Source organism: Heptranchias perlo, chromosome 23 (assembly GCF_035084215.1).
Source record: "Heptranchias perlo isolate sHepPer1 chromosome 23, sHepPer1.hap1, whole genome shotgun sequence".
NCBI classification, from domain to species: Eukaryota; Metazoa; Chordata; class Chondrichthyes; order Hexanchiformes; family Hexanchidae; genus Heptranchias; species Heptranchias perlo.
Genome location: NC_090347.1, coordinates 45170723 through 45194408, shown reverse-complemented (window position 1 = coordinate 45194408; position 23686 = coordinate 45170723). Strand labels below are relative to the sequence as shown.

Here is a 23686-nt window from a genome sequence, read left to right as displayed (position 1 = left end):
TTCTCGGACTCTCTTCCCCGCTCTCGGACTCTCTCCCGCTCTCGGACTCTCCTTCCGCTCTCGGACTCTCTTCCCGCTCTCGGACTCTCTTCCCGCTCTCGGACTCTCTTCCCGCTCTCGGACTCTCTCTCCGGCTCTCGACTCTCTCACGCTCTCGGACTCTCTTCGCTCGGCTCTCTCGCTCTCGGCTCTCTCCGCTCTCGGACTCTCCTTCCGCTCTCGGACTCTCCTCCCGCTCTCGGACCTCTCCGCTCTCGGACTCTCTCTCCGCTCTCGGACTCTCCTCTCGCTCTCGGACTCTCTTCCCGCTCTCGGACTCTCTCCGCTCTCGACTCTCCTCCGCTCTCGGACTCTCTCCCGCTCTCGGACTCTCTCTCCGCTCTCGGACTCTCCTTCCCGCTCTCGGACTCTCTTCCCGCTCTCGGACTCTCTTCCCGCTCTCGGACTCTCTTCCCGCTCTCGGACTCTCTTCCCGCTCTCGGACTCTCTTCCCGCTCTCGGACTCTCTTCCCGCTCTCGGACTCTCTTCCCGCTCGGACTCTCTTCCCGCTCTCGGACTCTCTTCCCGCTCTCGGACTCTCTTCCCGCTCTCGGACTCTCTTCCCGCTCTCGGACTCTCCTCCCGCTCTCGGGACTCTCCTCCCGCTCTCGGACTCTCTTCCCGCTCTCGGACTCTCTTCCGCTCTCGGACTCTCTTCCGCTCTCGGACTCTCTTCCCGCTCTCGGACTCTCTTCCCGCTCTCGGACTCTCTTCCGCTCTCGGACTCTCCTCCCGCTCTCGGACTCTCCTTCCCGCTCTCGGACTCTCCTCCCGCTCTCGGACTCTCCTCCCGCTCTCGGACTCTCCTTCCCGCTCTCGGACTCTCTTCCCGCTCTCGGACTCTCCTCCCGCTCTCGGACTCTCCTCCCGCTCTCGGACTCTCTTCCCGCTCTCGACTCTCCTCCCGCTCTCGGACTCTCTCCCGCTCTCGGACTCTCCTCCCGCTCTCGGACTCTCCTCCGCTCTCGGACTCTCTTCCGCTCTCGGACTCTCTCCCGCTCTCGGACTCTCTCCCGCTCTCGGACTCTCCTCCCGCTCTCGGACTCTCTCCCGCTCTCGGACTCTCCTCCCGCTCTCGGACTCTCTTCCCGCTCTCGGACTCTCTCCCGCTCTCGGACTCTCCTCCCGCTCTCGGACTCTCCTCCCGCTCTCGGACTCTCCTCCCGCTCTCGGACTCTCCTCCCGCTCTCGGACTCTCCTCCCGCTCTCGGACTCTCCTCCCGCTCTCGGACTCTCCTCCCGCTCTCGGACTCTCCTTCCCGCTCTCGGACTCTCCTCCCGCTCTCGGACTCTCCTCCCGCTCTCGGACTCTCCTCCCGCTCTCGGACTCTCCTCCCGCTCTCGGACTCTCCTCCCGCTCTCGGACTCTCCTCCCGCTCTCGGACTCTCTTCCCGCTCTCGGACCTCTCTTCCCGCTCTCGGACTCTCCTTCCCGCTCTCGGACTCTCTTCCCGCTCTCGGACTCTCTTCCCGCTCTCGGACTCTCCTTCCCGCTCTCGGACTCTCTTCCCGGCTCTCGGACTCTCTTCCCGCTCTCGGACTCTCTTCCCGCTCTCGGACTCTCTTCCCGCTCTCGGACTCTCCTCCCGCTCTCGGACTCTCCTCCCGCTCTCGGACTCTCCTCCCGCTCTCGGACTCTCCTCCCGCTCTCGGACTCTCCTCCCGCTCTCGGACTCTCCTCCCGCTCTCGGACTCTCCTCCCGCTCTCGGACTCTCCTCCCGCTCTCGGACTCTCCTCCCGCTCTCGGACTCTCCTCCCGCTCTCGACTCTCCTCCCGCTCTCGGACTCTCCTCCCGCTCTCGGACTCTCCTCCCCGCTCTCGGACTCTCCTCCCGCTCTCGGACTCTCCTCCCGCTCTCGGACTCTCCTCCCGCTCTCGGACTCTCCTCCCGCTCTCGGACTCTCCTCTCGCTCTCGGACTCTCCTCCCGCTCTCGGACTCTCCTCCCGCTCTCGGACTCTCCTCCCGCTCTCGGACTCTCCTCTCGCTCTCGGACTCTCCTCCCGCTCTCGGACTCTCTCTCGCTCTCGGACTCTCCTCCGCTCTCGGACTCTCTTCCCGCTCTCGGACTCTCCTCTCGCTCTCGGACTCTCCTCTCGCTCTCGGACTCTCCTCTCGCTCTCGGACTCTCCTCTCCGCTCTCGGACTCTCCTCTCGCTCTCGGACTCTCCTCTCGCTCTCGGACTCTCCTCCCGCTCTCGGACTCTCCTCCTCTCCTCTCCGCTCTCGGACTCTCCTCCCGCTCTCGGACTCTCCTCCCGCTCTCGGACACTCCTCCCGCTCTCGGACTCTCCTCCCGCTCTCGGACTCTCCTCCCGCTCTCGGACTCTCCCTCCCGCTCTCGGACTCTCCTCTCCGCTCTCGGACTCTCCTCTCCCGCTCTCGGACTCTCCTCCCGCTCTCGGACTCTCCTCCCGCTCTCGGACTCTCTTCCCGCTCTCGGACTCTCCTCCCGCTCTCGGACTCTCTTCCCCGCTCTCGGACTCTACTCCGCTCTCGGACTCTCCTCCCGCTCTCGGACTCTCCTCCCGCTCTCGGACTCTCCTTCCCGCTCTCGGACTCTCCTTCCCGCTCTCGGACTCTCCTCTCGCTCTCGGACTCTCTTCCCGCTCTCGGACTCTCCTCCCGCTCTCGGACTCTCTTCCCGCTCTCGGACTCTCCTCCCGCTCTCGGACTCTCCTCCCGCTCTCGGACTCTCCTCCCGCTCTCGGACTCTCCTCCCGCTCTCGGACTCTCCTCCCGCTCTCGGACTCTCTTCCCGCTCTCGGACTCTCTTCCCGGCTCTCGGACTCTCTTCCCGCTCTCGGACTCTCCTCTCGCTCTCGGACTCTCCTCTCCGCTCTCGGACTCTCCTCTCGCTCTCGGACTCTCTTCCCGCTCTCGGACTCTCTTCCCGCTCTCGGACTCTCTCCCGCTCTCGGACTCTCTTCCGGCTCTCGGACTCTCTTCCCGACTCTCGGACTCTCTTCCGGCTCTCGGACTCTCTTCCCGCTCTCGGACTCTCTTCCGGCTCTCGGACTCTCCTCCCGCTCTCGGACTCTCCTCCCGCTCTCGGACTCTCTTCCCGCTCTCGGACTCTCTTCCCGCTCTCGGACTCTCTTCCCGCTCTCGGACTCTCTTCCCGCTCTCGGACTCTCTTCCCGCTCTCGGACTCTCCTCCCGCTCTCGGACTCTCCTCCCGCTCTCGGACTCTCCTCCCGCTCTCGGACTCTCCTCCCGCTCTCGGACTCTCCTCCCGCTCTCGGACTCTCCTCTCGCTCTCGGACTCTCTTCCCGCTCTCGGACTCTCTTCCCGCTCTCGGACTCTCTCCCGCTCTCGGACTCTCTTCCCGCTCTCGGACTCTCCTCTCGCTCTCGGACTCTCCTCCCGCTCTCGGACTCTCCTCCCGCTCTCGGACTCTCCTCCCGCTCTCGGACTCTCCTCTCGCTCTCGGACTCTCTTCCCGCTCTCGGACTCTCCTCCCGCTCTCGGACTCTCCTCCCGCTCTCGGACACTCTTCCCGCTCTCGGACTCTCTTCCCGCTCTCGGGCTCTCCTCCCGCTCTCGGACACTCCTCCCGCTCTCGGACTCTCTTCCCGCTCTCGGACTCTCTTCCCGCTCTCGGACTCTCTTCCCGCTCTCGGACTCTCTTCCCGCTCTCGGACTCTCCTCCCGCTCTCGGACTCTCCTCCCGCTCTCGGACTCTCCTCTCGCTCTCGGACTCTCTTCCCGCTCTCGGACTCTCCTCCCGCTCTCGGACTCTCTTCCCGCTCTCGGACTCTCCTCCCGCTCTCGGACTCTCTTCCCGCTCTCGGACTCTCTTCCCGCTCTCGGACTCTCCTCCCGCTCTCGGACTCTCCTCCCGCTCTCGGGACTCTCCTCCCGCTCTCGGACTCTCCTCCCGCTCTCGGACTCTCCTCCCGCTCTCGGACTCTCCTCCCGCTCTCGGACTCTCCTCCCGCTCTCGGACTCTCCTCCCGCTCTCGGACTCTCCTCCCGCTCTCGGACTCTCCTCCCGCTCTCGGACTCTCCTCCCGCTCTCGGACTCTCTTCCGCTCTCGGACTCTCTTCCCGCTCTCGGACTCTCCTCCCGCTCTCGAACTCTCTTCCCGCTCTCGGACTCTCTTCCCGCTCTCGGACTCTCCTCCCGCTCTCGGACTCTCCTCCCGCTCTCGGACTCTCCTCCCGCTCTCGGACACTCCTCTCGCTCTCGGACTCTCTTCCCGCTCTCGGACTCTCTTCCCGCTCTCGGACTCTCTTCCCGCTCTCGGACTCTCCTCTCGCTCTCGGACTCTCCTCCCGCTCTCGGACTCTCTTCCCGCTCTCGGACTCTCCTCCCGCTCTCGGACTCTCTTCCCGCTCTCGGACTCTCCTCTCGCTCTCGGACTCTCTTCCCGCTCTCGGACTCTCTTCCCGCTCTCGGACTCTCTTCCCGCTCTCGGACTCTCTTCCCGCTCTCGGACTCTCTTCCCGCTCTCGGACTCTCCTCCCGCTCTCGGACTCTCTTCCCGCTCTCGGACTCTCCTCCCGCTCTCGGACTCTCCTCTCGCTCTCGGACTCTCTTCCTGCTCTCGGACTCTCTTCCCGCTCTCGGACTCTCTTCCCGCTCTCGGTCTCTCCTCCCGCTCTCGGACTCTCCTCTCGCTCTCGGACTCTCTTCCCGCTCTCGGACTCTCTTCCCGCTCTCGGACTCTCCTCTCGCTCTCGGACTCTCCTCCCGCTCTCGGACTCTCTTCCCGCTCTCGGACTCTCTTCCGGCTCTCGGACTCTCTTCCCGCTCTCGGACTCTCTTCCCGCTCTCGGACTCTCTTCCCGCTCTCGGACTCTCTTCCCGCTCTCGGACTCTCTTCCCGCTCTCGGACTCTCTTCCCGCTCTCGGACTCTCCTCCCGCTCTCGGACTCTCTTCCCGCTCTCGGACTCTCTTCCCGCTCTCGGACTCTCTTCCCGCTCTCGGACTCTCTTCCCGCTCTCGGACTCTCTTCCCGCTCTCGGACTCTCCTCACGCTCTCGGACTCTCTTCCGGCTCTCGGACTCTCCTCCCGCTCTCGGACTCTCCTCCCGCTCTCGGACTCTCCTCTCGCTCTCGGACTCTCTTCCGGCTCTCGGACTCTCCTCTCGCTCTCGGACTCTCTTCCCGCTCTCGGACTCTCCTCTCGCTCTCGGACTCTCCTCTCGCTCTCGGACTCTCCTCTCGCTCTCGGACTCTCTTCCCGCTCTCGGACTCTCCTCCCGCTCTCGGACTCTCTTCCCGCTCTCGGACTCTCTTCCCGCTCTCGGACTCTCTTCCCGCTCTCGGACTCTCTTCCCGCTCTCGGACTCTCTTCCCGCTCTCGGACTCTCTTCCCGCTCTCGGACTCTCTTCCCGCTCTCGGACTCTCTTCCCGCTCTCGGACTCTCTTCCCGCTCTCGGACTCTCTTCCCGCTCTCGGACTCTCTTCCCGCTCTCGGACTCTCTTCCCGCTCTCGGACTCTCTTCCCGCTCTCGGACTCTCTTCCCGCTCTCGGACTCTCTTCCCGCTCTCGGACTCTCTTCCCGCTCTCGGACTCTCTTCCCGCTCTCGGACTCTCTTCCCGCTCTCGGACTCTCTTCCCGCTCTCGGACTCTCTTCCCGCTCTCGGACTCTCTTCCCGCTCTCGGACTCTCTTCCCGCTCTCGGACTCTCTTCCCGCTCTCGGACTCTCTTCCCGCTCTCGGACTCTCCTCCCGCTCTCGGACTCTCCTCCCGCTCTCGGACTCTCCTCCCGCTCTCGGACTCTCCTCCCGCTCTCGGACTCTCTTCCCGCTCTCGGACTCTCTTCCCGCTCTCGGACTCTCTTCCCGCTCTCGGACTCTCCTCCCGCTCTCGGACTCTCCTCCCGCTCTCGGACTCTCTTCCCGCTCTCGGACTCTCCTCCCGCTCTCGGACTCTCCTCCCGCTCTCGGACTCTCTTCCCGCTCTCGGACTCTCTTCCCGCTCTCGGACTCTCCTCCCGCTCTCGGACTCTCCTCCCGCTCTCGGACTCTCCTCCCGCTCTCGGACTCTCCTCCCGCTCTCGGACTCTCTTCCCGCTTTCGGACTCTCTTCCCGCTCTCGGACTCTCTTCCCGCTCTCGGACTCTCTTCCCGCTCTCGGACTCTCCTCTCGCTCTCGGACTCTCTTCCCGCTCTCGGACTCTCTTCCCGCTCTCGGACTCTCCTCCCGCTCTCGGACTCTCTTCCCGCTCTCGGACTCTCTTCCCGCTCTCGGACTCTCTTCCCGCTCTCGGACTCTCCTCCCGCTCTCGGACTCTCTTCCCGCTCTCGGACTCTCCTCCCGCTCTCGGACTCTCCTCCCGCTCTCGGACTCTCCTCCCGCTCTCGGACTCTCCTCCCGCTCTCGGACTCTCCTCCCGCTCTCGGACTCTCCTCCCGCTCTCGGACTCTCCTCCCGCTCTCGGACTCTCCTCCCGCTCTCGGACTCTCCTCCCGCTCTCGGACTCTCCTCCCGCTCTCGGACTCTCCTCTCGCTCTCGGACTCTCCTCCCGCTCTCGGACTCTCTTCCCGCTCTCGGACTCTCTTCCCGCTCTCGGACTCTCCTCTCGCTCTCGGACTCTCCTCCCGCTCTCGGACTCTCCTCTCGCTCTCGGACTCTCTTCCCGCTCTCGGACTCTCTTCCCGCTCTCGGACTCTCCTCCCGCTCTCGGACTCTCTTCCCGCTCTCGGACTCTCTTCCCGCTCTCGGACTCTCCTCCCCGCTCTGACTCTCCTCCCGCTCTCGGACTCTCTTCCCGCTCTCGGACTCTCCTCCCGCTCTCGGACTCTCCTCCCGCTCTCGGACTCTCCTCCCGCTCTCGGACTCTCCTCCCGCTCTCGGACTCTCCTCCCGCTCTCGGACTCTCCTCCCGCTCTCGGACTCTCCTCCCGCTCTCGGACTCTCCTCCCGCTCTCGGACTCTCCTCCCGCTCTCGGACTCTCCTCCCGCTCTCGGACTCTCCTCCCGCTCTCGGACTCTCCTCCCGCTCTCGGACTCTCCTCCCGCTCTCGGACTCTCCTCCCGCTCTCGGACTCTCCTCCCGCTCTCGGACTCTCCTCCCGCTCTCGGACTCTCCTCCCGCTCTCGGACTCTCCTCCCGCTCTCGGACTCTCCTCCCGCTCTCGGACTCTCCTCCCGCTCTCGGACTCTCCTCCCGCTCTCGGACTCTCCTCCCGCTCTCGGACTCTCCTCCCGCTCTCGGACTCTCCTCCCGCTCTCGGACTCTCCTCCCGCTCTCGGACTCTCCTCCCGCTCTCGGACTCTCCTCCCGCTCTCGGACTCTCCTCCCGCTCTCGGACTCTCCTCCCGCTCTCGGACTCTCCTCCCGCTCTCGGACTCTCCTTTTGCACTGCGCTCACCTCTCGGATTCTCTTCCAGCTCTCGTATTACTCTTGTATTCTAACCCCCTTGCAATAAATGCCAACATACCACTTGCCTTCCTAATTGCCTGCTGTACCTGCATATTAATTTCTGTGTTTCATGTACAAGGACTCGCAAATCTCTCTGGACACCTACAGTTAATAGTTTCTCACCATTTAAAAAATATTCTGTTTTTCTGTTCTTCCTACCAAAGTGAATAACCTCACATTTCCCCACATTATACTCCATCTGCCACCTTCTTGCCCACTCACTTAACCTGTCTATATCCCTTTGCAGACACTTTGTGTCCTCCTCACAGCTTACGTTCCCACCTAACTTTGTATTGTCAGCGAACTTGGATATATTACGCTCGGTCCCTTCATCTAAGTCATTGATATAGATTGTAAATAGCTGAGGCCCAAGCACTGATCCTTGCGGCACCCCACCAGTTACAACCTGCCAAACTAAAAATGAACTATTTATTCCTACTCTCTGTTTTCTGTCTGTTAACCAATCCTCAATCCATGCTAATATATTACCCCCAATCCCATGAACCCTTTATCTTATGTAACAATCTTTTGTGTGGCACCTTATCGAATGCCTTTTGAAAATCCAAATATACTACATCCTCTGGTTCCCCTTTATCTACCCTACTAGTTAGAGCCTCAAAAAAATCTCCAGTAGATTTGTCAAACGTAAAACCGTGTTGACTCTGCCAAATCATATTATGATTTTCTAAGTGCCCAGTTACCACATCCTTAATAATGGATTCCAGCATTTTCCTGACGACTGATGTCAGACTAACTGGCCTGTAGTTCCCTGTTTTCTCTCTCCCTCCTTTCTTGAATAGCAGTGTTACATTTGCCACCTTCCATTCCGCTGGGACTGTTCTCGAATCTAGGGAATTCTGGAAGATCAAAACCAGTGCATCCACTATCTCTTTTAAAACCCTCGGATGTCGGCCATCACGTCCAGCGGAGTTGTCGGCTTTTAGTTCCGTTAATTTCTCCAGCACTTTTCCTTTACCAATATTAATTACTTTAAGTTTCTCACTCTTGTTAGACCTTTGGTTCCCCACTATTTCTGGTATGTTTTTTGCGTCTTCTATTGTGAAGACAGATATAAAATATTTGTTTAACGTCTCTGCCATTTCCCATTATAATTTCTCCAGTCTCAGCCTCTAAGGGACCAACGTTTACTTTTGCTACTCTCTTCCTTTTTATACACTTGGAGAAGCTCTTACAATCTTTTTATATTTTTTGCTAGTTTACTCTCATATTCTATTTTCTCCCTCTATATCAATTCTTTGGTCATCCTTTGCAGGTTTCTAAAACTGACCCAATCCTCAAGTTTACTACTCTTCCTGACAGCATTATAAGCCGCCTCTTTTAATCTAATACTATCCTTAACTTCTTTAGTTAGCCTCAGATGGATCACTTTTCCCGTGGAGTTTTTATTTCTCAATGGAATGTATATTCGTTGAGAATTGTGAATTATTTCTTTAAATGTTCGTCATTGCTTATCGACCATCATATCTTTTAATCTAATTTCCCAATCTACCTTAGCCAACTCACCCTTCATGCCTATGTAATTGGCTTTGTTTAAATTTAAGACTCCAGTTTTGGACTTAAGTACGTCATTCTCGAACTCAATGTGAAATTTTTTTTTTATTCGTTCATGGGATGTGGGCGTCGCTGGCAAGGCCAGCATTTATTGCCCATCCCTAATTGCCCTTGAGAAGGTGGTGGTGAGCCGCCTTCTTGAACCGCTGCAGTCCGTGTGGTGAAGGTTCTCCCACGGTGCTGTTAGGAAGAGAATTCCAGGATTTTGACCCAGCGACGATGAAGGAACGGCGATATATTTCCAAGTCGGGGTGTGACTTGGAGGGGAACGTGCAGGTGGTGTTGTTCCCATGTGCCTGCTGCTCTTGTCCTTCTAGGTGGTAGAGGTCGCGGGTTTGGGAGGTGCTGTCGAAGAAGCCTTGGCAAGTTGCTCAGTGCATCCTGTGGATGGTACACACTGCAGCCACAGTGTGCCGGTGGTGAAGGGAGTGAATGTTTAGGGTGGTGGATGGGGTGCCAATCAAGCGGGCTGCTTTGACCTGGATGGTGTCGAGCTTCTTGAGTGTTGTTAGAGCTGCACTCATCCAGGCAAGTGGAGAGTATTCCATCACACTCCTGACTTGTGCCTTGTAGATGGTGGAAAGGCTTTGGGGAGTCAGGAGGTGAGTCACTCGCCGCAGAATACCCAGCCTCTGACCTGTTTTTGTAGCCACTGTATTTATATGGCTGGTCCAGTTAAGTTTCTGGTCAATGGTGACCCCCAGGATGTTGATGGTGGGGGATTCGGCGATGGTAATGCCGTTGAATGTCATGATGTGGAGATGCTGGTGATGGACTGGGGTTGACAATTGTAAACAATTTTACAACACCAAGTTATAGTCCAACGATTTTATTTGAAATTTACAAGCTTTCGGAGGCTTCCTCCTTCCTCAGGTAAATGTCAGGAACTCCTCGAAGCCTACGCATTTATAAATCACAGAACAATACGTGGTGATTACAGACAGTCTTTGCAACTGCCCGTTGCCAAGGCAATCACCGTGTTCAGACAGAGAGGTGTTACCGACAGAACCCCCGAATATACATTCAACAAAAAAAAACAAACAAACAGGAAAAAAAAGAGAGGCAGAAACATCCGGAAGGCAGAGAAAGCCAGCAAATGACCCGTTATATTAAAAACAGATAGCTTTTGTTCGCTGGTGGGCTTACGTGTAACGTGACATGAACCCAAGATCCCGGTTGAGGCTGTCCTCATGGGTGCGGAACCTGGCTATCAATTTCTGCTCGACGATTTTGCATTGTCGTGTATCTCGAAGGCCGCCTTGGAGTACGCTGACCCGAAGGTCGGTGGCTGAATGTCCTTGACTGCTGAAGTGTTCCCCGACTGGGAGGGAACCCTCCTGTCTGGCGATTGTTGCGCGGTGTCCGTTCATCCGTTGTCGCAGTGTCTGCATGGTCTCGCCAATGTACCATGCTCTGGGGCATCCTTTCCTGCAACGTATGAGGTAGACAACGTTGGCCGAGTCATAGGAGTATGAACCATGCACCTGGTGGGTGGTGTCCTCTCGTGTGATGGTGGTATCTGTGTCGATGACCTGGCATGTCTTGCAGAGGTTACCGTGGCAGGGCTGTGTGGTGTCGTGGACGCTGTTCTCCTTAAAGCTGGGTAATTTGCTGCGAACGATAGTCCAGAATGTCACCCGAGCACAACGCAACGCCATCAACGCTCTCAAGACCAACCGCAACATCGTCATCAAACCAGCGGACAAAGGAGGAGCCATCGTCATACAGAACAGAACGGACTATTGCAAAGAAGCATACCGACAACTGGACAACCAGGAACACTACAGACGGTTACCCGCAGATCCGACCAAAGAACACACCCACCAGCTCAACAAACTGATCAAGACCTTCGTTCCAGACCTTCAAAGCATCCTACGCACTCTCATCCCACGTACTCCCCGCGTGGGAGACTTCTACTGCCTCCCAAAGATACACAAAGCCAACACACCCGGACGTCCTATCGTATCAGGCAACGGAACCCTGTGTGAGAACCTCTCTGGATACATCGAGGGCATCCTGAAACCCATCGTACAGGGAACCCCCAGCTTCTGTCGCGACACTACAGACTTCCTACAAAAACTCAGTACCCACGGACCAGTTGAACCAGGAACACTTCTCACCACGATGGACGTCTCGGCACTCTACACCAGTATCCCCCACGATGACGGCATCGCTGCGACAGCATCAATACTCAAAACCAACAACAGCCAATCTCCAGACGCCATCCTACAACTCATCCGCTTCATCCTGGATCACAATGTCTTCACCTTCGATAACCAGTTCTTTACCCAAACACACGGAACAGCCATGGGGACCAAATTTGCACCCCAATAAGCCAACATTTTCATGCACAAGTTCGAGCAGGACTTCTTCACTGCACAGGACCTCCAACCAACGCTACACACCAGATACATCGACGACATTTTCTTTCTATGGACCCACGGTGAAGAATCACTAAAGAGACTACACGATAACATCAACAAGTTCCATCCCACCATCAAGCTCACCATGGACTACTCCTCAGAATCAGTTTCTTTCTTGGACACACGAATCTCCATCAAAGACGGGCACCTCAGCACCTCACTCGACCGCAAGCCCACGGACAACCTCACGATGCTCCACTTTTCCAGCTTCCACCCTAACCACGTCAAAGAGGCCATCCCCTATGGACAGGCCCTGCGAAAACACAGGGTCTGCTCAGACGAGGAGGAACGCAATGGACATCTACAGATGCTGAAAGACGCCCTAGTAAGAACGGGATATGACGCTCGACTCATCGATCGACAGTTCCGACGGGCCACAGCGAAAAATCGCATAGACCTCCTCAGAAGACTAACACGGGACGCAACCAACAGAGTACCCTTCGTCGTCCAGTACTTCCCTGGAGCGGAGAAACTACGCCATGTTCTCCGCAGCCTTCAACATGTCATCAATGACGACGAACACCTCGCTATGGCCATCCCCACACCTCCACTACTCGCCTTTAAACAGCCACCCAACCTCAAACAGACTATCGTTCGCAGCAAATTACCCAGCTTTCAGGAGAACAGCGTCCACGACACCACACAGCCCTGCCACGGTAACCTCTGCAAGACATGCCAGATCATCGACACAGATACCACCATCACACGAGAGGACACCACCCACCAGGTGCATGGTTCATACTCCTGTGACTCGGCCAACGTTGTCTACCTCATACGTTGCAGGAAAGGATGCCCCAGAGCATGGTACATTGGCGAGACCATGCAGACACTGCGACAACGGATGAACGGACACCGCGCAACAATCGCCAGACAGGAGGGTTCCCTCCCAGTCGGGGAACACTTCAGCAGTCAGGGACATTCAGCCGCGGACCTTCGGGTAAGCGTACTCCAAGGCGGCCTTCGAGATACATGACCACGCAAAGTAGTCGAGCAGAAATTGATAGCCAAGTTCCGCACGCATGAGGACAGCCTCAACCGGGATCTTGGGTTCATGTCACGCTACACGTAAGCCCACCAGCGAACAAAAGCTATCTGTTTTTAATATAACGGGTCATTTGCTGGCCTTCTCTGCCTTCCGGATGTTTCTGCCTCTCTTTTTTTTCCTGTTTGTTTGGTTTTTTTTGTTGAATGTATATTCGGGGGTTCTGTCGGTAACACCTCTCTGTCTGAACACGGTGATTGCCTTGGCAACGGGCAGTTGCAAAGACTGTCTGTAATCACCACGTATTGTTCTGTGATTTATAAATGCGTAGGCTTCGAGGAGTTCCTGACATTTACCTGAGGAAGGAGGAAGCCTCCGAAAGCTTGTAAATTTCAAATAAAATCGTTGGACTATAACTTGGTGTTGTAAAATTGTTTACAATTGAATGTCAGGGGGTGGTGCTTCGATTCTCTCTTGTTGGAGAGGATCATTGCCTGGCACTCATGAGCCCAAGCCTGGATGTTGTCCAGGTCTTGCTGCATGCGGGCTCGGACTGCTTCATATTATGATCACTCTGCCCCAGAGGATCCCTCACTATGAGATTACTAATTAACCCTGTCTCATTACACAAGACAAGATCTATAATAGCCTGTTCCCTGGTTGGTTCCATGACGTATTGTTCTAGGAAACTGTCTCAAATACATTCTATGAACTCGTCCTCCAGACTACTTGTGCCAATTTGATTTTCCCAGTCTATATCAAGATTAAAGTCCCCCACGATTATGGCATTACCTTTGTTAGAAGCTCCTCTTATTTATTGATTAATACTCTGTCCAAAGATATAACTACTGTTAGGGGGGCCTATAAACTACTCCCAGTGTTTTCTGCCCCTTGTTATTTCTTAGCTCCACCCATACTGATTCTACTTCCTGACCTTCCGAGCTAAAATCCTTTCTCACTGTCTTTATCCCGTCCTTTATTATCAGGGCTCCCCCCCACCTTTTCCATTCTGTTTGTCTTTTCTAAAAGTCAAGTACCCTGGAATATTTAGTTCCCAACCTTGGTCACCCTGAAACCACATCTCAGTAATGGCTACAAGATCAAACCCATTTATCTCTATTTGTGCCATTCGTCTATCTTGTTACGAATGCTTCGTGCATTCAGATATCGTTCCTTTAATTTTAACTTTTTACTATTTTTCCCTGATTTGACCTTGCTCACTGATGCACTGTTACCGTTAAACTCCCTGTCCCTTCCTGTCAGAGTCTGTTTATCTTTACCCAAATTGCTACACTGCTCTATGGCCTTGACTTTTCTCTTTAGATTTATAAATTTACCCTCACCTGAACCCTACCCTCCCCTCCCACTTATTAGTTTAAAGTACTGTCTGCTGCCCTAGTTATTCGATTCGCCAGGACACTGGTCCCAGCCCGATTTAAGTGGAGTCTGTACCAACGGAACAGCTCCCTCTTTCCCCAGTACTGGTGCCAGTGCCCCATGAATCGAACCCCCTGTCTCCCACACCACTCTTTAAGCCACGCATTTAACTGTCTGATCTGTTTGATCCTGTGCCAATTTGCATGTTGTTTAGGTAGTAATCCAGAGTTTATTACCTTTGAGGTTCTGCTTATTAATTTGGCCCCTAGATCCTCAAACTGTCTCAGCAGAACCTCATTCCTAGTCCTGCCTATGTCTTTGATTCCTACGTGGATCACAACTGGATCCTCCCCCTCATGCTCCAAGTTCTTCTCCACACGTGAGGAGATATCCTTAACCCTGGCAGGCAACACAGCCTTTGGGACTCCCGCTCACGGCTGCAGAGAACAGTATCTATTACCCTGACTATACTATCCTCTACCACTACCACATTCCTTTTCGCTCCCCCCACTTGAATGGCCTCTTGTACCATGATGCTGTGGTCAGTTTGCCCATCCTCCCTGCAGTCCTTGTTTCTCATCCATACAGGTAGCAAGTACCTCGTACCTGTTGGACAAGGTCAAAGACTGAGGCTCCTCATTCACTGTATCCTAGGTCCCCATACCTGCCTGACTCGCAGTCACATCCTGCTGTCCCTGACCACTGACCAAATCTAAACTCAGGTCCACTCTCCTCCCTCCTTTTATTCACCCCTCGGGTCCACTCTCCTCCCTCCTTTTATTCACCCCTCAGGTCCACTCTCCTCCCTCCTTTTATTCACCCCTCAGGTCCACTCTCCCCGCTCCTTTTATTCATGACTGGACTGCAGAGAGAAGCTGTCTGGGCTGACACATGGATAGGCATCTATGGTCGAGTTAGGGCACTAGAGGGATGGGCCTCGATGAGAGAGGTAGGGTACTGGAGGGATGGCCTGGAAGGAAGCATTAGGGTACTAGAGGGAGGGGCTGTGATGGGAGAGTTAGGGTACTGGAGGGATGGCCTGGAAGGAAGCATTAGGGTAATAGAGGGAGGGGCTGTGATGGGAGAGTTAGGGTAATAGAGGGAGGGGCTGTGATGGGAGAGTTAGGGTAATAGAGGGAGGGGCTGTGATGGGAGAGTTAGGGTAATAGAGGGAGGGGCTGTGATGGGAGAGTTAGGGTAATAGAGGGAGGGGCTGTGATGGGAGAGTTAGGGTAATAGAGGGAGGGGCTGTGATGGGAGAGTTAGGGTAATAGAGGGAGGGGCTGTGATGGGAGAGTTAGGGTAATAGAGGGAGGGGCTGTGATGGGAGAGTTAGGGTAATAGAGGGAGGGGCTGTGATGGGAGAGTTAGGGTAATAGAGGGAGGGGCTGTGATGGGAGAGTTAGGGTAATAGAGGGAGGGGCTGTGATGGGAGAGTTAGGGTAATAGAGGGAGGGGCTGTGATGAGAGAGTTAGGGTAATAGAGGGAGGGGCTGTGATGGGAGAGTTAGGATAATAGAGGGAGGGGCTGTGATGGGAGAGTTAGGGTAATAGAGGGAGGGGCTGTGATGGGAGAGTTAGGGTAATAGAGGGAGGGGCTGTGATGGGAGAGTTAGGGTAATAGAGGGAGGGGCTGTGATGGGAGAGTTAGGGTAATAGAGGGAGGGGCTGTGATGGGAGAGTTAGGGTAATAGAGGGAGGGGCTGTGATGGGAGAGTTAGGGTAATAGAGGGAGGGGCTGTGATGGGAGAGTTAGGGTAATAGAGGGAGGGGCTGTGATGGGAGAGTTAGGGTAATAGAGGGAGGGGCTGTGATGGGAGAGTTAGGGTAATAGAGGGAGGGGCTGTGATGGGAGAGTTAGGGTAATAGAGGGAGGGGCTGTGATGGGAGAGTTAGGGTAATAGAGGGAGGGGCTGTGATGGGAGAGTTAGGGTAATAGAGGGAGGGGCTGTGATGGGAGAGTTAGGGTAATAGAGGGAGGGGCTGTGATGGGAGAGTTAGGGTAATAGAGGGAGGGGCTGTGATGAGAGAGTTAGGGTAATAGAGGGAGGGGCTGTGATGGGAGAGTTAGGGTAATAGAGGGAGGGGCTGTGATGGGAGAGTTAGGGTAATAGAGGGAGGGGCTGTGATGGGAGAGTTAGGGTGATAGAGGGAGGGGCTGTGATGGGAGAGTTAGGGTAATAGAGGGAGGGGCTGTGATGGGAGAGTTAGGGTAATAGAGGGAGGGGCTGTGATGGGAGAGTTAGGGTAATAGAGGGAGGGGCCTCGATGGAGAGTTAGGGTAATAGAGGGAGGGGCTGTGATGGGAGAGTTAGGGTAATAGAGGGAGGGGCTGTGATGGGAGAGTTAGGGTAATAGAGGGAGGGGCCTCGATGGAGAGTTAGGGTAATAGAGGGAGGGGCTGTGATGGGAGAGTTAGGGTAATAGAGGGAGGGGCTGTGATGGGAGAGTTAGGGTAATAGAGGGAGGGGCTGTGATGGGAGAGTTAGGGTAATAGAGGGAGGGGCTGTGATGGGAGAGTTAGGGTAATAGAGGGAGGGGCTGTGATGGGAGAGTTAGGGTAATAGAGGAAGGGGCAAAATGGCCTTTCCTTATTGCTGACTTTTGTCGAGGGATTTGTAACTCTGGAGTTATGGAAACTAACTTTGTTAACAGCACAGCATGAGTTATGCTCCCTGCTACCGGTGATCTGGAAGTATTCTGATTCTTGACAGTTCAATCTGGAAGGGTTTTTATTGGAACTGCTGTTGTGCCCAGATGGACATGTGGAGTCTGTCTAGCAGTTGGAGACAAACACTCCCGATCACTGAGAATGTAAAAGCTAACAGTTCCCCTGTGTGCATGGTGTGCCAATCAGCAGCACTGAAGGACTTCCATGTGATATCGTGGGCCCTGATTGTTCCACGCTAACCGTGTGAAACTGTGAACCAATTGCAGAGACTTGTGGTTGGTAATGATGTAGATTTAGTGCACAATTTACTGAGTTATGTTAAAGGAAGAGCATGTCAATTACAGGGAACGATAATTATTTAATTAATGGTTTATTTTAACTTGTTTGACCTTTGATCTTAAAAATATTTGCATTTTACTTTGTTCAGATACGAGCCTGTGGGACACCCCCTGTCTGTCCACCTTTACTTCTACGATGACCGATTCCAAGGTTATTTAGTGATGCAGCAAGTTAAGAATGTAACTACAGGCCAGAAGGAGACCCTGGAGAGCTGGGTGGTGCCTCGCTCCATGATGCGCCTGGCAATTGTTGGCCCAGAACTCGACCGACTCCAGAACCTAGAGGTAATCACCCCTGCACTGCCACAGGGACATGAACCAGATGTGGCATCTGTACACTTAGTTAATCTGTGCTCATCAGGTGAGGGATGTTGGAGCTGGGAACGGAACACTTTCTATTCAAGTCATCCAGTGTCCCATCAAACATTCCCAGGACAGGTACAGCACGGGTTAGATACAGAGTAAAGCTCCCTCTACACTGTCCCATCAAACACTCCCAGGGCAGGTACAGCACGGGTTAGATATAGAGCAAAGCTCCCTCTACACTGTCCCATCAAACACTCCCAGGGCAGGTACAGCACGGGTTAGATATAGAGCAAAGCTCCCTCTACACTGTCCCATCAAACACTCCCAGGGCAGGTACAGCACGGGTTAGATACAGAGTAAAGCTCCCTCTACACTGTCCCATCAAACACTCCCAGGGCAGGTACAGCACAGGTTAGATACAGAGTAAAGCTCCCTCTACACTGTCCCATCAAACACTCCCAGGGCAGGTACAGCACGGGTTAGATACAGAGTAAAGCTCCCTCTACACTGTCCCATCAAACACTCCCAGGGCAGGTACAGCACGGGTTAGATACAGAGTAAAGCTCCCTCTACACTGTCCCATCAAACACTCCCAGGGCAGGTACAGCACGGGTTAGATACAGAGTAAAGCTCCCTCCCTCGCTCGCGCACGGTCCATGTTTTGTTTGATTTTCCCCTCCGTCCCACTTTCTCCCCCACTCCAATTTGAGCTTCTCTCTTTCTCTCCTTTTTCCAGCTCTCTTTTCCTGACTTTGTATATACCTTTCTCTTTCTCTTTCCCTGAGTCTGTATCTCTTGCTCTTTCTCTCCCTCTATGCCTCTCTCACTCTTGTCTGCTAATGTTAATGATATTTCCTATGTCTGACCATCTCTCTGTGTGCTATCTTTTCTGTAGTGTGTGTCGGTCTCTCCTCAATAACGCTTTTCCTTTCCTTCTGTTTGTGTGTCTCTCACTATATGCCTGCATGTCTCTGTCTCGCTTTTTATCTCTCTCTGCAACTGTCTGCCTGTCCGCCTCTCCCCTCTCGACTCTCCCCCCTCTCGACTCTCCCCCCTCTCGACTCTCCCCCCTCTCGACTCTCCCCCCTCTCGACTCTCCCCCCTCTCGACGCTCCCCCCTCTCGACGCTCCCCCCTCTCGACGCTCCCCCCTCTCGACGCTCCCCCCTCTCGACGCTCCCCCCTCTCGACGCTCCCCCCTCTCGACGCTCCCCCCTCTCGACGCTCCCCCCTCTCGACGCTCCCCCCTCTCGACGCTCCCCCCTCTCGACGCTCCCCCCTCTCGACTCTCCCCCCTCTCGACTCTCCCCCCTCTCGACGCTCCCCCCTCTCGACGCTCCCCCCTCTCGACGCTCCCCCCTCTCGACTCTCCCCCCTCTCGACGCTCCCCCCTCTCGACGCTCCCCCCTCTCGACGCTCCCCCCTCCCCCCCCCCCCCCCGCCTGCCCACGGACACATCCCCCCCCCCGACCTCCCTTCCTGGCGCTCCTACCCTTCCACTAACGCTCCTCCCCGCCTGTAAAGATCTTCCCCCTCTAACTCCCCCCACCTCTAACTCTATCCCCCCCCCCCCCAGCTCTAACTCTCTCATCTCCCCTATGTCTCTTTCTGTTATGTCTCATTTAGAGTGAGAGGAAGTTATTTAAACCAACTAATCTTCGTTAGTCCTGAGTGGTGCGGGAAGTTGACAATAACAAAGGTTATGATGATGTTGGAGCTGAGAGAGATAATAATAATCTCATCCATAGTTATTATAGAGTTGCAGAAATAGATTGCCAGTAGTGAACATGTTCAGTGTGCAACAATCACAAGATATTGGGACTATTTCCACCGTACAGAGAAGGCTAAGAGGAGATTTAATCGAGGCTTTTATATTTAGGAATGATTTTGAGACAGTGAATAGGGAAAGACTGTTTCCTCTCGTTGGGGAGTCAGTGACGGGGGCTCACCAGTTCAAAATTGCCACTGAGAGTGAGGAGAGATTAGGAGAAATTTCTTTACACAGAGGATTGTTGGAGCATGAAATGGTTTGCTGCAGGGAGTGGTTGAGGCAGAGACCATTGCAACTTTTAAAGGAAAACTGGATACATATTTGAAACAGAGGGAGATAAAGGGCAATGGGGAGAGAGTGGGGCAGTGGGATTAGTTTTGGATTGATACAGGGCAATGGGGAGAGAGTGGGGCAGTGGGATTAGTTTTGGATTGATACAGGACTATGGGGAGGGAGTGTGGCAGTGGGATTAGTTTTGGATTGATACAGGACTATGGGGAGAGAGTGGGGCAGTGGGATTAGTTTTGGATTGATACAGGACTATAGGGAGAGAGTGGGGCAGTGGGATTAGTTTTGGATTGATACAGGACTATGGGGAGAGAGTCGGGCAGTGGGATTAGTTTTGGATTGATACAGGACTATGGGGAGAGAGTCGGGCAGTGGGATTAGTTTTGGATTGTTCCAGGACTGTGGGGAGAGAGTGGGGCAGTGAGATTAGTTTTGGATTAATACAGGACTATGGGGAGAGAGTGGGGCAGTGGGATTAGTTTTGGATTGTTCCAGGACTGTGGGGAGAGAGTGGGGCAGTGGGATTAGTTTTGGATTAATGCAGGACTATGTGGAGAGAGTGGGGCAGTGGGATTAGTTTTGGATTGATACAGGACTATAGGGAGAGAGTGGGGCAGTGGGATTAGTTTTGGATTGATACAGGACTATGGGGAGAGAGTGGGGCAGTGGGATTAGTTTTGGATTGATACAGGACTATGGGGAGAGAGTGGGGCAGTGGGATTAGTTTTGGATTGATACAGGACTATGGGGAGAGAGTGGGGCACTGGGATTAGTTTTGGATTGTTACAGGACTATGGGGAGAGAGTGGGGCAGTGGGATTAGTTTTGGATTGATGCAGGACTATGGGGAGAGAGGGGGCAGTGGGATTAGTTTTGGATTGATGCAGGACTATGGGGAGAGAGGGGGCAGTGGAATTAGCTTTGGATTGATGCAGGACTATGGGGAGAGAGGGGGGCAGTGGGATTAGTTTTGGATTGATACAGGACTATGGGGAGAGAGGGGGCAGTGGAATTAGCTTTGGATTGATACAGGACTATGGGGAGAGAGTGGGGCAGTGGGATTAGTTTTGGATTGTTACAGGACTATGGGGAGAGATTGGGGCAGTGGGATTAGTTTTGGATTGATACAGGGCTATGGGGAGAGAGTGGGGCAGTGGGATTAGTTTTGGATTGATACAGGACTATGGGGAGAGAGTGGGGCAGTGGGATTAGTTTTGGATTGTTACAGGACTATGGGGAGAGAGTGGGGCAGTGGGATTAGTTTTGGATTGATACAGGGCTATGGGGAGAGAGTGGGGCAGTGGGATTAGTTTTGGATTGTTACAGGACTATGGGGAGAGAGTGGGGCAGTGCGATTAGTTTTGGATTGATGCAGGACTATGGGGAGAGAGGGGGGCAGTGGGATTAGTTTTGGATTGATGCAGGACTATGGGGAGAGAGGGGGGCAGTGGGATTAGTTTTGGATTGATACAGGACTATGGGGAGAGAGTGGGGCAGTGGGATTAGTTTTGGATTGTTACAGGACTATGGGGAGAGAGTGGGGCAGTGGGATTAGTTTTGGATTGATACAGGGCTATGGGGAGAGAGTGGGGCAGTGGGATTAGTTTTGGATTGATACAGGACTATGGGGAGAGAGTGGGGCAGTGGGATTAGTTTTGGATTGTTACAGGACTATGGGGAGAGAGTGGGGCAGTGGGATTAGTTTTGGATTGATACAGGGCTATGGGGAGAGAGTGGGGCAGTGGGATTAGTTTTGGATTGATACAGGGCTATGGGGAGAGAGTGGGGCAGTGGGATTAGTTTTGGATTGATACAGGGCTATGGGGAGAGAGGGGGGCAGTGGGATTAGTTTTGGATTGATACAGGGCTATGGGGAGAGAGGGGGGCAGTGGGATTAGTTTTGGATTGCTCAAGTGAAGAGCAGGAGCAGGCGCAGACATGATGGGGCAGATGGATTCCTTCTGTGCTGTGAACTTTCCATGGTTCTGGTGCAGTAAATTAACACACCGGCCTTGTTCCTCTCGGCCCTGGGTTCAGATACATCCCAGACTGTTGGGATGAAAGTTTTCCCTCTCTGCTGGCTGTTACTCCGCTTTTCTCCATCATGTCGCCTGTCTCTGCCCCCTGCCCTCAGCTCATTTGCTGCTGAAACCCTCATCCGTCCATATGTTTCCTCCAGACTCGACTATTCCAATGCTGTCCTGGCCGGCCATACATCCTCCACCCTCCATAAAATTGAGCTCACCCAAACCTAGCACCAAGTCCCGTTCACCCACCACCCCTTTACTCGTTGACCTACGTTGGCTCCCGAATATAAAATTCTCATCCTTGCATTCAAATCCCTCCCTGGCCTCGCCCCTCCCTATATCTGTAACCTCCTCCAGCCCTACAACCCTCTCAGATCTCTGCACTCCTCCAACTCTGGCCTCTTGTGCATCCCCCACTCCCCTCACCCCGCCATTGGTGGCAGTGCCTTCAGCTGCCTGGGACCTAACCTCTGGAATTCCCTCCCTAAACCTCTCCATCCCTCTGCTTCTCTCTTCTCCTTTAAGACGCTCCTTAAAACCTACCTTTGACCAAGCTTTTGGTCACCTGTCCTAATATCTCTTTATGTGGCTTGTTGTCAAATTTTGTTTGATAATCGCTCCTGTGAAGCACCTTGAGACGTTTTACTACATTATAGGCGCTGTATAAATACAAGTTGTTTATTGGGACTGAGGCCGATTGTTGGGGTCGAGCAGAACAAGCTAGAGTGCTTGGTGCTGGATGGAAAACTGTCCAATCCTTTTGCTTTGATTTTGATTGTCTCTGAGTGGAGCTGTTTATGGAGCTAATCCTTGTCTTTTCCCCCCATTGTTTAGGTGGGAACGGAATGGGATCCCAAGGAGCGGCTGTTCCGTAACTTTGGCGGTTTGATCGCACCCTTTGACGAGCCCATCGCCATGCAGAGATGGGCCAAAGGCGCGAACATGACCGCCACGGTGGTGTGGATCGATCCCGCTTACATCGTAGCGACGTCGTACGACATCACGGTGGATTCAGAGGCCGAATACACACAGTACAAGCCCCCGCTAAACCGCCCACTGCGGCCGGGGAGCTGGACCGTGCGGGTGCTGCGCCAGTGGGTCCCGCTGGCGGAAACCAAGTTCCTCGTGGTGCCGCTGGCCTTCAGTGGGAAGCGACCACTCAGAAAAGGTACATTAAACCCTACATGACACTGTGGCGAGAATCCGCCTGCTAATCCCAACCTCACAGCACTGAGCAGGGTTGAAAAACGTCCCCCATTTCGACGTATCTCCAAAAATGTGGAGAGACCAGGGAAACTGGGATTGTTCTCCTTCGAGTCGAAAAGGTTAAGGGGAGATTTAATAGAGGTTTTCAAAATTATGAAGTGTTTTCATAGAGTAGATAGGAAGAATCTGTTTCCACTGGCAGGATGGTCAGTAACCAGAGGGCAAAGATTTAAGATAATTGGCAAAAGAACCAGAGGGGAGATGAGGAGACATTTTTTTACACTGTGAGCTATGATCTGCAATGCGCTGCCTGAAAGGGTGGTGGAAGCAGATTCAATAATAACTTTCAAAAAGGAATTGGATAAATACTTGAAGGGAAAAAATTTGCAGGGCTACGGGGCAAGAGCAGGGGAGTGGGACTAATTGAATAGCTCTTTCAAAGAGCCGGCACAGGGACGATGGGCCGAATGACCTCCTCCTGTGCTTTATCATTCTATGATCTCACTCAAGAATAAACCCAGCTCTGTGTTCAAATGGGTTTGTGGTCTGTCTCACTGTTTTTGATCTCACTCCCGATGTCTCCGAGACGGTCAGGATGATGAGAACGGGATTGGTGGAGGCTGTGAGCTGGTCTCAAGCCGTGCTGTACATTGGGAAGGCTGTGGATTACTGGGTCCCGACTGACTAACGGAACAAATGAGGAAGGAGCTCGTCCTCCCCCCTTCCCCCATACTCTGGAAGGTTCGGTGGGTAGTGTCGAACTGAGCCCCGCAGACCAGGAGGGTCGCTGGTTAGTCCCTGGTCTGTGAGGAGGGTTGAGGGGATTACATCCCTGACCCTAGTGAGATGGGGAAATCATCAAAGCAACCCTATTCCTGACCCCTGTACAGTGACTCTGGTGCATAATGCCAGACCATGGTGCACGAGTCGGATCAGACATCGATGCCCCCACAGCTGAATAGTCTGCCAGTGCTCACCGTCTCTGCTTGTGTATGAAGAATGGTTTCCTGTTGAGGTATTCGGGGAGGCTTCCAGTAAAAGAAAAAAGAAAGGACTTGCATTTATTTCAAGCCTTTCACGACCTCAGGTCGTCCCAAAGCACATTACAGCCAATTTTGAAGTGTAACCACTGTTGTAATGTAGGAAACGGGGCAGCCAATTTTCGCACAGCAAGATCCCAGAAACAAGAATGAGATAATGACCAGATCATCTGTTTTAGTGATGTTGATTGAGGGATAAATATTGGCCCAGGACACTGGGGAGAACTCCCCTGCTCTTCTTTGAATAATGCCATGGGATCTT

At 54.3% G+C, this 23686-nt stretch overlaps 1 protein-coding gene across 1 annotated transcript in view; it reads left to right on the top strand.

Annotated features, from left to right (window-relative positions):
- Window positions 1-23686, top strand: part of xylt2 (xylosyltransferase II) — a 252246-nt gene that overhangs the window by 224978 nt on the left and 3582 nt on the right. Inside the window, exons 9-10 of the mRNA XM_068004414.1 lie at window positions 16878-17073; window positions 22013-22346. Coding sequence (XP_067860515.1) covers window positions 16878-17073; window positions 22013-22346 — 530 coding nt within the window. The remainder of the gene's footprint in view (window positions 1-16877; window positions 17074-22012; window positions 22347-23686) is intronic.